Source organism: Aspergillus welwitschiae (assembly GCF_003344945.1).
Source record: "Aspergillus welwitschiae strain CBS 139.54b unplaced genomic scaffold BDQ94scaffold_21, whole genome shotgun sequence".
In the NCBI taxonomy this organism is placed as follows: domain Eukaryota; kingdom Fungi; phylum Ascomycota; class Eurotiomycetes; order Eurotiales; family Aspergillaceae; genus Aspergillus; species Aspergillus welwitschiae.
In genome coordinates this window covers 545,939-559,352 of record NW_020798715.1, presented here as the reverse complement: position 1 = coordinate 559,352, position 13,414 = coordinate 545,939, and the positions used below count along the sequence as shown (strand labels likewise).

Below are 13,414 nucleotides of genomic sequence, written 5' to 3'. Positions count from 1 at the left end.
AAAAATAGATAAATTATTTTTTAATATTAGTAAATATCTGGCTCCCGTAAGCTTCAGTATAAGAAATAATATATAATTATATATTGATATCTTTCTATAATAATTTTAAATATAGATTTTGAAAAAAAAATATTACTAAAATAATTAATATTTATAAATAATCTTTATCAGATCTAGATTTTTTATTTATAATATTAAGAATTATCATTATCAATCAGAATAAGATAATCTAGTGACTTAATATTCTTAATAATTATTATTTTTAATTCTAGAACTATTGATTAATCTTTATGAATAAAATTTATTCTAGTACTTCTTTTTATAAAATAATTATATTAAATAATCATCTGTTTATACAGCTGCTGGTAATTTATTCTAATTTTTAATTTAAAAATCTTAGATTTTTCTAGCTTTTCTAATTTCTTAAATTTATTTATTTTATAATATATTTTAAATTTAGAATCTATAATATGAGCTGCTTTACTAAAAATTTTAAATTTTTCATAAAACATTTAATTATTTAATTAATTTATTATTATTTGTTAAACTATATATTAAAAATTAATCTTAAAAATTTCAAGGAATTGGATAAAAAATTTAAAAAAATTAGATATTAGATAGAGATTTCTGATTCTATAATTATTCGAAGCTCAGAAGTCAACTGTATATTTATAAATTCTTAATTAAATTAGTCCAGTCAGTTTATTTAAGCTCATTTAATCTATTAGTAAAATTTTAAAGCGATATTGAGATACTCATAAAATAATAATAATATTTTTAAGTTATATACTAGTTTTGATTACAAAAAAATAAAAGATTTGAAGATAATATAAAGTCTAGAGATTATGATAACTGAGAATATTATTAAAAATATATTTACTAAGAATTTTTAAATCTAAAAAATCTTTTCTAGTAATAAAATTAGCTTATTCTATTTATTTTTAAAATTAATTAAAATTTAACTAATAATTTTTTTAATTCTTGCTTTTATTACAAACTTTCTTTTATTAATCTATTTTTTAAATAAATTTCTTAGCTTTTTTTATTAATTTTACTAGCAGCTTTTATTTATTAAACTGTCCTGTCTATTATTGTTTTTAGTCCTCAGAGTAGAATAGATCATATAGCCTCCACGGAAGTTATGTAATAAGACATGGAAAACTAAGATCTTATAATTAATTCTTCTAATTTAAGAAATTATACTTATAAAAATTATAAAAAATCTTAGTTAATTAAATCTAGAATATTATTATCTTTATTAAAAATAACTAAATTAAGCAAGATATTAAAGAGATTCTGACTAATTATTGATATTATAATCATTGATAATAATGAATTAACTAATTCATATTAAATAAGATTAATAATATATAATATTTTATTAAGAATTTCAAGAATACTTCTTTTTTATTTATAAGACTATAATATAATAATTGTTATTTATTCTAAAATTTTTACCAAATAATTATTACAGTAGCTTACCACGGCTGAGATTAACAAATTTATATGAAATTATAAAAATATAATATTCTGCTGGCTGAGAGCAGCTAATCCCGATAAAAAATATTATAATAATTAATAATTTTCAGAGATATATAAGTGGATTATATAATAGAATTATATTTATCTTATTTATTTTATTTATTTTATTTATTTTATTTATTTTATTTATTTTATTTATTTTATTTATTTTATTTATTTTATTTATTTTATTTTTTTCTATACTTCTTTCTTTCTTTTCTTATATTTGATATTCTAGTTTAGATGTGCTAAATAGGATATATTTAACTGGTCTCACACTTATAATATAGAATATTATAAAAAATAGCCATACTGGTATTAATCCTGTTGGAAGACTCGATTGATATAAATTATTCATCAACAACTTTCTATTAACAGACAGAGCATAAGATAATTAATAATGATATTTAAGAAGATATAACTTTATATTTATATTTTGTGATAAAGATATATTCTTCACACTATATTATTATATTCACCCTTATACTGATTCCTTATTTAGTTGACAGGCCTTCTATTATGAGAAGTAGATCTTATCACAACAGAAAAATATAATACCATATAAAAATAATCTTGTCTGATTATGAAATTCTACTGCCAGAAATTCACTAGGACCGAGATAGAGTATAGGGACTATTCAGATAATATTATATAACTAATTTGATTTGCACAGTACATCAAATAAATCAAATATAGAACACAAACTCTAAGCTATTATATTAACATAGATAGTGATCAGGAAATTCCATAGAATTTAACAACATATTGATATCTACTATATTTACTTGTAAGAATTTATGTATTAATAACTGCCGTAATAGCTGAGATATATTAATCTGAAAAGGTGTCTTGTATAGCAGAAGTCCGTCAAATCGCCGCTTGCAAAGTACTACGTGGATTGCTGAGCCGGGCGGGTTGGATGGGATTGGATAATACCATAGGAGAGTCAGTATGCAGTCACTTGACTACTGCTATGACAAGGCTCTAGAAAGCTGCCGAAATGCAAACAAACAAACGTCCAGATATATGGCGGAATTGACTGGCAGAACATTACTCTATACTTTATTTAACCTAGCAAGAAAGTCCTTGTAGGCAATCAAATTATCGTGTTATCACCCACCAACTAAGTACCCGTACAGCAGCCATGCCGTCTAGTGACCAACAGAATGATACCATCGCCCAAGTAAGTTGATTTTAAGCATAATCAGGAATCGTACTTCAGTGGATACATATGCCCGAGAGCGCCCTTAAAGTATTGCTACATTCAACACGAAGATGCTAATCGCTAGCAACAGGCTTTCAAAGATATTACAAGGTATGCGTGCAAGACAATCAATTCTTGTCCTCATCTAACGGACTGTTCCCAGTGGCGAAATGACAGCTCTAGCGCTGGAAAATCATTTGGACACCCTGGAAAACAAAATAGAGGATTTACTGAATGCGTTTGAAAAGCGCCCAGGAACCGAACAGATGAGCGGGCAATGCTATAATCAAGAAGAGGTGACATCGACGCCTGCTCATGTTGAAGATGAGTTGCGAAACAAGTCCTCCAAGTGAAATTGTCCACTGGCGTCCTTCTCGACCACGCCCCTCTCTGTAATGATACCGTCAATAAGTGTGGACGGTGTGACATCAAAGGCCGGGTTCCAGACATCGATGCCATCGGCGGCTATGCGCACAGTTTCTAGTTCAATCCCATTGGTAGAATTGCTGGCACGCGGCCCTCTGACATTTGTGACCTCGGAGGCCGCACGTTCCTCGATTATGATTTCATTCCCGGATGGGGTGGCCAGATCAATTGTAGTAAGCGGTGCAGCGACGAGGAACTTTACACCGTGATACCTTGCAAGCACAGCGAGGCCATAAGTACCAATTTTATTCGCCGTATCTCCGTTAGCAGCCACCCTATCCGCCCCCACTACGATGGCATCTACCTTAGAACCAGACTTCGCAAGTAGAGCAGCGGCCATGGAGTCTGTTATGAGGGTGGCGGGGAGACGGTCGTGGACCAATTCGAACGCAGTCAACCGAGATCCTTGATTGTAGGGTCGTGTCTCGGTGCAGTAAGCATGGTTCAAATTGTCTGCAGACGCAAGGGCGCGGATAACCCCGAGCGCAGTGCCGTATCCTGATGTTGCAAGGGAGCTGACAGCGGGTTAGAACCGGATAACCTGCAGTTGAGCTTCGCTGTACTTACCCCGTATTGCAATGAGTGAGAACAGTAGCCTTCGGCTTACCCGCGGCATTGGCCATGATCCATTGGGCACCATGCTTTCCTATGTTTTTATTGTCCTCGATATCCTTCTTCAGCATTTCCTCTGCTGCTTGTATCAGAGCAGTAGCGACGCTGCGCCCGGTCGATCCAGGCCTTTGTGTATGATCACTCGCCACGGCCCTGAGTTTCCGAGCAGCATCGGCAAGATTCACTGCTGTGGGCCTGCTGCTCACGAGATAATCGAGCTTTTTCGCAATAAAGGCTTGAACCTCTGGGGCTTCCGAAGGTATGTTATTGCATGCCATGAGCCTATGAAGCTCGGATGCAAGAGCGAGGGCCGCTACAATGGCAATAGCGGGTGCCCCTCTTACTCGCATATCTTTTATTGCGTGCCATGCTTCCTCACTCGATTGTACCGTTATGTAACGTTCAACATATGGAAGCTGCAACTGATCTATAATAGACAAATCGCCATCATTATATCTGATTGCCTGTAAAGTCATGATTCGTTTTAATCCGAGAGAGGCAAATCAATTCAATACTTCTGAACGCTGAATGTTCCTTTTGAGGGCACACTTGAAAATAAACCTGTAAGTGAGGTCTGCAGCCCCGAGTATGGAAAGACAAAGTAAGGCACAATGTGACGTTGGTTAGATGGTTAGAAAATTTGAACTCGGAGCCTAACTTGCTGGTCTGTAACACAGCACTGGGTTTACCCCTCTCCGAACCTAGAATCGCACTTTTAACCGTTGGGTGGGGCACAGGTGCCTAGTCACCGCCGTACCTTATAAAGCTGCCTCTAGTCCGACGGTTGCCCCTCCATGGGCGATGGATGGCTGGGAGACTTGCGCAATGGAAGCAGCGCAGATTCTAAAGTATAACTATCTTTTTATTTGACATGTGTCTTATAATAAGAGCTTGTATCCGCTGATAAACTCATTAAGAGGCTGAAACAATAATCATTTGGACTGACTATCTGCGCTGGTCATCCATTGATAGAGAAGAGTCGCTTAAAGAAATTCATAGAATCAATGCGCGGATATATACAGCACTATGCGAGTCGAAGAGAGATAGTTAGACGTGTTCATCTCCTTAGGTGTGACATAACAAACCATTATTTCCACGAATGAAGGCATCCCCGTAACTGCGGGACAATTTTCCATTAACAAACTCTTCAGATTTCTCCAGAGCGATATTCATATAGCCATCTACCGATTGAAGTTCCCCTGAAGAGTTCGTTAGCATTTTAATATTCCTGTTCTTCGATTGTATCTATCTCCTGTCCCCCATAAGAGTGGTTCCCTTCTCCTGTACCAGGGGAAAAAGACACGATACTGGCAGAAATGGTAGGTAGAACAAAGCAGAATATGATCGTTCACCTTTATAGACAACGCCTGAGTTCAATTTAACAGTAACTGGGGCGCCAATGATTTCACCCAGAAAAGCTGAGGGATCCTTGCCATCAGATGAGGCACCGTTCTCCATTTTGTTGTACTTTCTCTCCTCCTATCTTTAAGCTCTGAACAAGGGCTGGAAATGCTCAGCAGGCGCTCGGTGTTGTAACCGGCAATTTCACTGATTTAGAAGTGATTGGTGGTATCGTCAGTCTTAGCCCAAAAGGGATTAGACGAAGGCTGGGGTCATACAGCACGTGCCTCTCCGGAAGCTGTAACACTGTAACAATGGGTACTGTTTTATCAAGTATTCCGTGTGACTGCATCTAGCCAACTACTCGGATTCATTATAGTTCGATTGATGTCCAATTTACACGCATTAATACCTTTCACCACGTCCAGTTTAGATGCGTTCATTCTTCAAGAAGCCTTCATGGGCAAGCAGGGGGGATGAGGGAACAGACCCGAATTTCTACCGTCATGCTGGCCAAGTCTATAATGACATTATCACTGCCAACCGAGAAGCACGTGCTAACCGACTGTCTATAATGCACGCACCAGAACACGAACCAGAGCACAAAAATTCCAAACGTCGACGTCTCTCCTGCGGACAGCCCCCCGCAGAAAGTTCATCAGGGGGCCTCCCTCACGATGAAGTACCGCGCAATGTGGAAACACCGTTAAACTCTAATGCTTCTTATAAGCACTTACAAGAGACCAATAACAACGAAAACAACAACGACAATAGTTGTGGTCCATCCGCAGGACTTTCATCCTGTGGCATCACAGCTGGAATTGCAACGGAGACTGGCGTCCAGTGTTGTGAGTCACCACCTGATGTGGAGCTCATTCAGGGTGGGACAACCAGTGCGCAATCAGAAGTTACGAAGGCAGTCGATGAGAATAAAATAGCTTCCGTGAAAGAGTCACATTACCAGAATGCCCGAGAAGTTGATGAGACTGTCACACCCCATAATCACAGTCTTGCCCATAATCAAGCAATAGTTCAGATCCTCATTACCTCAAAAATCCCAAATACCAAACCATTGATTGTCCGCCGAAAAATGAACCAACCTTTAAAGGATGTTCGTCTAGCATGGTGTAATCGCCAGAAATTCACCAAAGAAATGCAAGATTCGGTCTTCCTGACCTGGAAGGGTAAGAGGCTGTTTGATGTTACTACATGCCGAAGCCTGGGAATCCATACAAAAAGCGGTTACTTGAATGAATATGACACATTTCAGTTAGATGTGGAGGATATACAAGTCCATATGGAAGCTTCTACCGAAGACATTCTCAGCGCCGATCTATATGAATCACAGACTGTGACTGACACTAAGTCCAGTCCGGAATATACGTGCTGGGGCGGAGCAACTTCGTCCCCAGACATGATAATATTAAAGTGTCCTGGATTTAGCGATCTGAAGGTAAAGCTGAATATGGAGATGCAGGTATCAGAGCTAGTTGCTACCTTTCGTGCTGCTAGGCAGATACCCGCAACCCGCGATATACAACTTGTATTTGACGGTGACCGCTTAGAATATAAGGCTTATCTTGCAGACTACGAGCTCATGAATAGCGATCTTGTGGAGGTTATGATCAAGTGAACGAGTTACCAAGATGTAGGTAAAAAAATATGTTCAAAACTCTGTTTACAATGCTGAATAACAGTTTGTACTAGCCCTAGATTTCATTATTTATATTGCAAATTGTAGTGGTCTTATATTTTCTGAATTCTCTACAGTTTGGTCTCTGAAGTGAGTTTTATCTTGCCTTTAATCTTTCCAGGAATGAGCGGGGGAAGAGAGTCATAACCCAATATGAAACATCACATGATCCCAAGGCATTACACCATACCAGTGATTCTCTGCGCCATAGAGACAGCTGACATACGTTCTCAAGTCTGAATATTTCATCTTCACCTTTGTTTTCTCTACAGGCATGTGCTTGCCTACTACTTACTCCTAAATCGTAGCATGCAAGCTTAAATTTCGCCGAGGCTTGAAAAACGGCAGCCCATGTATGAAAATTACCGATAACGTAAGACACTAAAATTTTCCCACCCGATATAACCAAAGGGAACTTTGAAGGAACATGTAGGACCGTCGTCCACTTACTTCATCCTGGGTCAATATCTCTATACGAAATGAAGCTCATCACTGTCAATTTCCTAGCCTGTGCTGTGAAGGGGTGCAAAACAGCAGCAGCATCATATCCGCTGCATTTTCGAGATGCGGAATTAGAATTGCAAGAACTTGAGTTCCAGCCAGAGTTCATATTGAATATCATTCCTCGGATTGATTGGGAAGGCCTGCGAGTCATGGCAAATGAGGTGCGTGTACATTGATCCAATGCAAATCATACCATATGCTGTATAGGCCGTTTGAACTCACCCGGACATAGCTCGGTTTTCCCAAAATTCCTGACACTAAACCGGAAGGTGATGCGCTTAATGATGAGCAGCTTCTAAAGGAACTCCACAAGCTCTTGTTGGAAACACAAGTTGTTGAAGGAAGATTGTGTTGCGGAAATTGCGGCCACGAATATATGATCAAGGAAGGAATCGCTAACTTTCTTCTTCCTAGTCATTTGGGTCTGATAATCCTTTCCGGTTGATTTGTCTTTGGACCTTGCTGACCAAGCACAGTTTAAATACATGAGTCTGAGTACAAGTGAATTCGATCACTAGAACTCGAGATGCTTGTTCAGGAATATTCTGGTCTCTTATTGACAGGAATCATTTTGCATTCCGTCGGCGGCTTTGCATTTATCAAATCTGCCAACCGGCTGTCAACTCTAATGCCACACGTAATTTAAGGATGCAAGTCAATTTGGAACATGGAAATCCACGAATACCTTGCAGCTGGTCAACTCATATCATGAGATACGCACTTCGTTGTCATAAAATACAATTCTACCAGCCGGATGCAGACCCTTTTCTCGACCAATTCCAAAAGAACGCCGTCAGACTAATGCATCTATCTATAGATGGAATTGCAGAGCAAGACCGGGAAGGTACCGAGATTTAGGTGGGTGGGTATGGAAAGGGGGAGGGAGAAAGTGTGAGAGAAAGAGTGAGAGACAAAAGGTAGTGGGGAAGCTCTTTGGCATGGATTCACGAAACTCAAGTGGGAGCTTTAGTTGAGAAAACCTTTACACCCGGTCGAACCACAGAGGCACGGAATCCTGTCATCGCTATCCCACTCCCTCTCAAATTTGTAGTCATAGGTCAGCTCTTCGTCTGTTCATGGAGTATGTTAGTACCTCTTCAATCTGACCAGTAAATGTCCACTTACCCCTTTCGATGTCTCGTAATGCATAGATGACGATCCGCTTGCTGCCATCGACCTTGATTATCTTGGCAGTGCAATTGGGCGTACAGCTGTGATTGATAAACCTAGCAATACCACCCCTCTTTGTCGCATCTATAACCGTGTTTTCGTCGATACGAAAAAGGTAACTACTACCGATTCCGCTTTTCAGGTAGCGCCGTTCTCTCATATCTGCGACCTGCTGCCGGACCTTCTCACCCACATATTCAATGATCATGTCGTTGGCAGATATGTTCTCCTCTGCATAAAGGCCCCAATTATGGATGGCTGATCGAGCGAAACGAACCGGCTTCTTCCGTTTCTTCAACTGATTGAACCGGAGAACATCTCCTTCGCCGCTCTGAGTAGGAAGAGCCTGCTTTTGAGCGTTGATATCAGCAATGAGGCGGCGATTATTAACCCTCGTTGAACGGGAAGTGGACTTAGAGATCGTTTTTGCTGCAGCAATCCTTGCGGCTTCTGCAGCAACAGCGTGTGGATCGCTCTTCGCCCTAGCTTCTCGCTCTTCACGGGCCTTTTGAACTTTGATCCGATGCGGCAGATATTTCGATTTCTCCGACTCCAAGATTCGTTTTCTTCCCTCAGTTCTCGCTGCCCCAGTCGTGTTTGAAACGTAGTAACCGGGAATGATGGTCTCCTCGCGTACCGGACCAGACTCTTCAGGGCGATTAAGTGCCTTGATCTCCTTTTGTCTCCAAGCCCAAGCTGAAAGGTTCCCAACATTGGATCTCGAAAATTCTCGTAAAACATCACGAAGAAAGTAAAGGTCCTCTTCATCCTTGATTAAATTTTGCCAACCGTCGAGATCCAGCACAATTGATTCGTCGTCATCAACTGTTGAGCGAGGCTCGTCATTCGATACTCGCCATTCAATCTCCGTTCTAGGCTCTTCAGTCTGCTTGCCATGCTCAAGACTACCAACTTGGGATGCAAGATGGCGGTGGTCTTTGCCGAAATTTTTGAACTCGACATTAGCACTCCATGAGTCCATGAGTGCCAATGCATCATCTTCTTGGCCACGCCCTGCTAATTGACGCTGAGGGACCAAGGGATCCGTGCCAGTTGAAGATGGTTCATCTGCCGCTGCGATGACATCCTGCATGGTAACTGACCGAGATGGGGAGTATGTCATGTTTTGATCCTCTCCAGATCCTCCTGCATCGTCCATACCGAAACATTCATCGTTTTCTTTCTGTCTCTTCCGTGCCTTTGCTCGCTCATCATCCACCTTCCTTTTGCGTGATGTAGATGGGAGTCGGTCAGTGACCTGCTCGGGAGCCTCGTTCGGCGAAACGCGAGATATCTCATCTCTCGTGATGTCTACATCGTGAGACCTATCGCTATCGGTCTGCCTTTCGGCAGCAGGAACATCTAATGTTTCAGAACCGAATCGGTCCAAGTCTTCCTCTGAGTCCGATGTCTCAGAACTCATTCGGCTTGGGGCACGACTGTCTAGATCTTCAGTGTCCCTGGTAAAGGGCGTCCTTTGCTCATCGTCTGAATCGTCCACATCGTGTAGTTGCTGGAGACGATGGTAAAGTGGTCTTACTTCCTTTTTTCGTAAGGGCTGTTTTCTTCTCTCATCCAAGAACGCAGCGTTCGTGCGATCCAATCGATGCGCCTTTCTGATCCGGGGAAGAGCAAGTATATTTAGACCAGACGAACCCAGAGGATTCCTACTGGTTGACAAGTCGGAGCGTGAGTCAGGTGTGCCAGCTGAACTGTCGAGGTCGATGCGGAACATAGGCCTTTTAGCCCCTTCCGGCTCAGGAATACCCAGCCTTTCCCTCTTTGTAGCATGTCGAACTGGGTCAAGGTAGTCATACAAGGCCGGTGCGGCAATTCGAGACTTCACATCTTCAAGTAATTTGTCTCGTAGGTCCCGGATTATTATTGCCACCACCTCTCTGCAAGGGTCCAGATCCAGGGCACGTTGTCTCTTCTCTTCTTCCACGTCTAACTCTGTTTCCCTTTTCAGCCTGTCCTTTTCGGCTCGCTCTCGCTTTTCCGCCTGCAGTCTTTGGGGACTTGGACTTCGTTCGTAATTAGGGTTCCCATAGGGCTGACTCTCCATGTTCATGATGTATGTGAACAGGGGTTTCATATGGCACATCTTGTAGCATCTTTCAGTTTCTTCTTCGCCGCGCCTTGAATTCTCAAAAACAATGTAGTACCCTGTCTTATCGCACCGTATGTCTTTCCAATCGAATAATTTGAGCCTCTTCTTCAGGTGCGGAACGGTGGTGCTGAGCACCGGTACGTAACAGTGTGCGATGACAATATATGGGTCACGCTTGATCTGACTCAATATGGGTGTTTCTTCCACAAGTGATGGTACAACAGGCCTCAAAAAGCTTGCTCTCGGCCCTTCCGGGACTGGGACCGTAGGGCGCATTTGAGACCTTCCAGAAGGGCCCTTGGGGGCCGTCGGTGGAGGCTCATTATTTTTGGCCGAGATGCCCGTTTTAGCTTCCTCTGCAGTCAGAAGATTGTTCCTGTCCCCCATCCTCTGAGAATCAATTGCCCTTGTCACTATTTTTGCCGAGACGATGCCATCACGGTCTAGCTCAACCCTGATTCTGCGCGTTCCAATCCGTTGCTCCTTTTTGCATTCATAATAGGCTCGCCTGGCTGCATTCGCCGCGAGAACGGGCCCACCTCCCCTAAAAGATGCGCTATCTTTGTATTTGACTGAACATATTCCCAGAAATCTACCGGTTATTGGATCCGTGCGGTTGTTGATTTCAGAAATCTCTCCGAAGCTCGAGAACAACGCATTTATTGGGGCAATTGGAGTCAAAGGATCGAATCCGGTGACCACTATCTGTACCGGGGGTCCAGGACCAATGGTTGTCGAAGCGTCGTATGGCCAGTGTCTCAATGAGTAAGGAGCTGGCCGGAATTTGGTCTTTTGCTTGCAGCCACCACCTCGTGAATAATTGGAAATCTTTAGACGAGGGTCTGCTGGTCGATCGTCTTGCCCATTAGACACTATATCCACATATCGCGCTTTTCTTCGCTTCTCCTTCGAGGAGATCCGCTTCTCCGAATCAGGGTCATAGACCAACTTCCAGCCCCTCACATTTCCAGAAGTGCGACTCTGCGATCGGGGCGTTGGTGGGGTTTGTAGGGGCGTCATGGCGGGCTTCATATCGTCGGTCTTCATAGTGCCCGAACTATCCTCGATTCCGTTGGCTATCCTTATGTGAGATGGACTGAGCCTCTGAGCAGGCGAAGACTCCGCGTTAGTGAGTGGCGTAAGCGTATCCAGACGCGCTTCATTCCCATATGCCGTGCTATGGTTATGTGTCGATGGGCGGGAAGCCGAAACGCTCACGCTGGCAGAACTTGCAGGTCCATCGCCATTGACAATAGGCAACTTGTGTTCCTCTGCGTAAAGACTCTGTGTCAACTCAAGGATTGCCTTGGGCTCTTCAAGGAGTGTATGCCCTTCATCGCTATGATCTTGGTCAGGATGGGCCTCGGAGCGAGGCCGCTCCCGGATGCTCTTGCGCTTTTGCTGGAGGACAGACGGTGCGGTTGGGAAGAAGTCTGCAAATCCTGCTGATGAGCGCGACATGTTGAGAGGTGGCTACAAGCCAAGACCACGACAGCTCCGACCAGCAGGTAGCATCCTTAGTAGTTGTATATTATTCGGTGCACGGATTTATTGGCAGGAAATATCCTGGGCACAAGGCGGTAACGCGAGAAAAGTAAATCAGTAAAGTCTGGAGAAAGCGGGTAGAATCGAGAGAAGTAGGCTCGGGCGGAATTAGAGGAAAGGAGGGTTACAGAAGGGGTGGGTTTACAGCTCCTGGGGTAGAAAAATCAAAATTAAAGAGGGTATGATCGAAGAGGGAAGGTAAGAAAAGAAAGCAGAGAGAGGCAGTACTGATTAAGAGGTTAAACAATCTCGTTTGCCCCGTTCTGGTGAGCCCCTACCAACGCGACAGGAAAAGCGCGCGGAGAGAGCGATTCATGGCAGGAAATAGCTTGCAAGGTGGCGGGGAGCGTAACAATCCATGTGCGATTGCGATGGACGGCTCAACAAACACGGCTGTCGGCTAGGAAGAAGGCGTAATACACGAATTGGAAAAGCGCAAAACGAAAGGGCAGACAAGCACTGCACATTTCCATAGTGTCTGCGAAGTTATAGGCGTTTTTCCGCGTTTCGACGCAGACTATCTTCCTTATGCAGTTTCTGCTCTTAATACGTACATTAGGGGTGCGGAGTACGCAGCGATAGGTAGAAAAGCCATCCACTATACTTTGTCACCTTAGGTCCATTGCTCCTGTCTACTACCCCAGAGGATGCCTAACCAGAACCTTGTCAACCGTTATGTAAAATCGTCAACTCCTACGCTAGTCCTGTGCCGATGTTATCCTTTGATCATTTAGCGTATGTGTGTTACGTGCTGTGGTGACCTTTCACTTCGCGAAAGACATCGACTACCCAGCGGACGGTAAAAGATGTAGATTCCATCCCAAAGTAAATAAATGTATGCATATTTAGCAGTGCATCTTGATGTCACGGCTCTGCATGGCACTCCAGAAAGAAGAAAGACCTGGCGTTCAAGATCGGTTGGCATGATGATCCTGCTGTTCGCATCCGTGGCTTCATCCTTTGACAAACTTGTTTTGCTGTAATGCAATTGCCGTCGTCATTCCAATATACTTGGTTTTACAGCCTCTGGAGATACAGTGTAGTATGGAACTACATCCAGCTTGTATGGCTTGTGCTATATACAATAATTATGGTGAAGTTCAAGTAAGGAACGGTGGTAGTAGTTAATAGGACTTGGACCTGAGCTTCAAGTCCAATGTCTTGCAAGATTGGAACCCTTCCGATTTGTAACAGCTTAGACATACTGATGAGACGGTGGTGAAGTGGACTGTCGTCCCCGCGGGCTAGTGGGCTTGGATTTCAAGGTATCACACCAAGCGTGTTACTT

General features: G+C 42.3%; 4 protein-coding genes across 4 annotated transcripts; 2 read left to right on the top strand and 2 right to left on the bottom strand.

Moving 5' to 3' along the window:
- Positions 1-2,634: 2,634 nt before the first annotated feature.
- BDQ94DRAFT_55168 (S-methyl-5-thioribose-1-phosphate isomerase) lies at positions 2,635-4,607 on the bottom strand. Its single transcript, XM_026776032.1, has 2 exons — positions 3,719-4,607; positions 2,635-3,666 (listed from the first exon to the last, which is right to left on the bottom strand). The coding sequence occupies exons 1-2, from the start codon at positions 4,237-4,239 to the stop codon at positions 3,039-3,041; spliced, it is 1,149 nt and encodes a 382-aa protein (XP_026625073.1). The 5' UTR covers positions 4,240-4,607; the 3' UTR covers positions 2,635-3,038.
- Positions 4,608-5,452: 845 nt separating this feature from the next.
- BDQ94DRAFT_146339 (uncharacterized protein) lies at positions 5,453-6,835 on the top strand. The gene has a single exon (XM_026766804.1). It carries the CDS (start codon positions 5,538-5,540, stop codon positions 6,735-6,737), a length of 1,200 nt encoding a protein of 399 aa, XP_026625072.1. The 5' UTR covers positions 5,453-5,537; the 3' UTR covers positions 6,738-6,835.
- A 441-nt stretch (positions 6,836-7,276) lies between these two features.
- Positions 7,277-7,746, top strand: BDQ94DRAFT_160372 (RNA methylation protein TRM112; the record flags this gene model as incomplete). Its single annotated transcript, XM_026769211.1, has 2 exons — positions 7,277-7,462; positions 7,534-7,746. 2 exons carry the CDS (start codon positions 7,277-7,279, stop codon positions 7,744-7,746), a joined length of 399 nt encoding a protein of 132 aa, XP_026625071.1.
- Positions 7,747-8,213: 467 nt separating this feature from the next.
- On the bottom strand, positions 8,214-12,046 carry set1 (histone methyltransferase SET1). The gene is made up of 2 exons (XM_026776031.1): positions 8,427-12,046; positions 8,214-8,371 (listed from the first exon to the last, which is right to left on the bottom strand). The coding sequence occupies exons 1-2, from the start codon at positions 12,040-12,042 to the stop codon at positions 8,268-8,270; spliced, it is 3,720 nt and encodes a 1,239-aa protein (XP_026625070.1). The 5' UTR covers positions 12,043-12,046; the 3' UTR covers positions 8,214-8,267.
- Between the last annotated feature and the right edge of the window lie 1,368 nt (positions 12,047-13,414).

What these genes read in the sequence shown, in the direction of transcription:
- BDQ94DRAFT_55168 (XM_026776032.1), bottom strand. Translation starts at nt 4,239, where the DNA reads ATGACTTTACAGGCAATCAGATATAATGATGGCGATTTGTCTATTATA. An exon ending in CTCACTCATTGCAATACGGG is followed by an intron (nt 3,667 to 3,718) that starts GTAAGTACAGCG and finishes ACCCGCTGTCAG; the next exon opens with CTCCCTTGCAACATCAGGAT.
- BDQ94DRAFT_146339 (XM_026766804.1), top strand. Translation starts at nt 5,538, where the DNA reads ATGCGTTCATTCTTCAAGAAGCCTTCATGGGCAAGCAGGGGGGATGAG.
- set1 (XM_026776031.1), bottom strand. Translation starts at nt 12,042, where the DNA reads ATGTCGCGCTCATCAGCAGGATTTGCAGACTTCTTCCCAACCGCACCG. An exon ending in ATTACGAGACATCGAAAGGG is followed by an intron (nt 8,372 to 8,426) that starts GTAAGTGGACAT and finishes CTCCATGAACAG; the next exon opens with ACGAAGAGCTGACCTATGAC.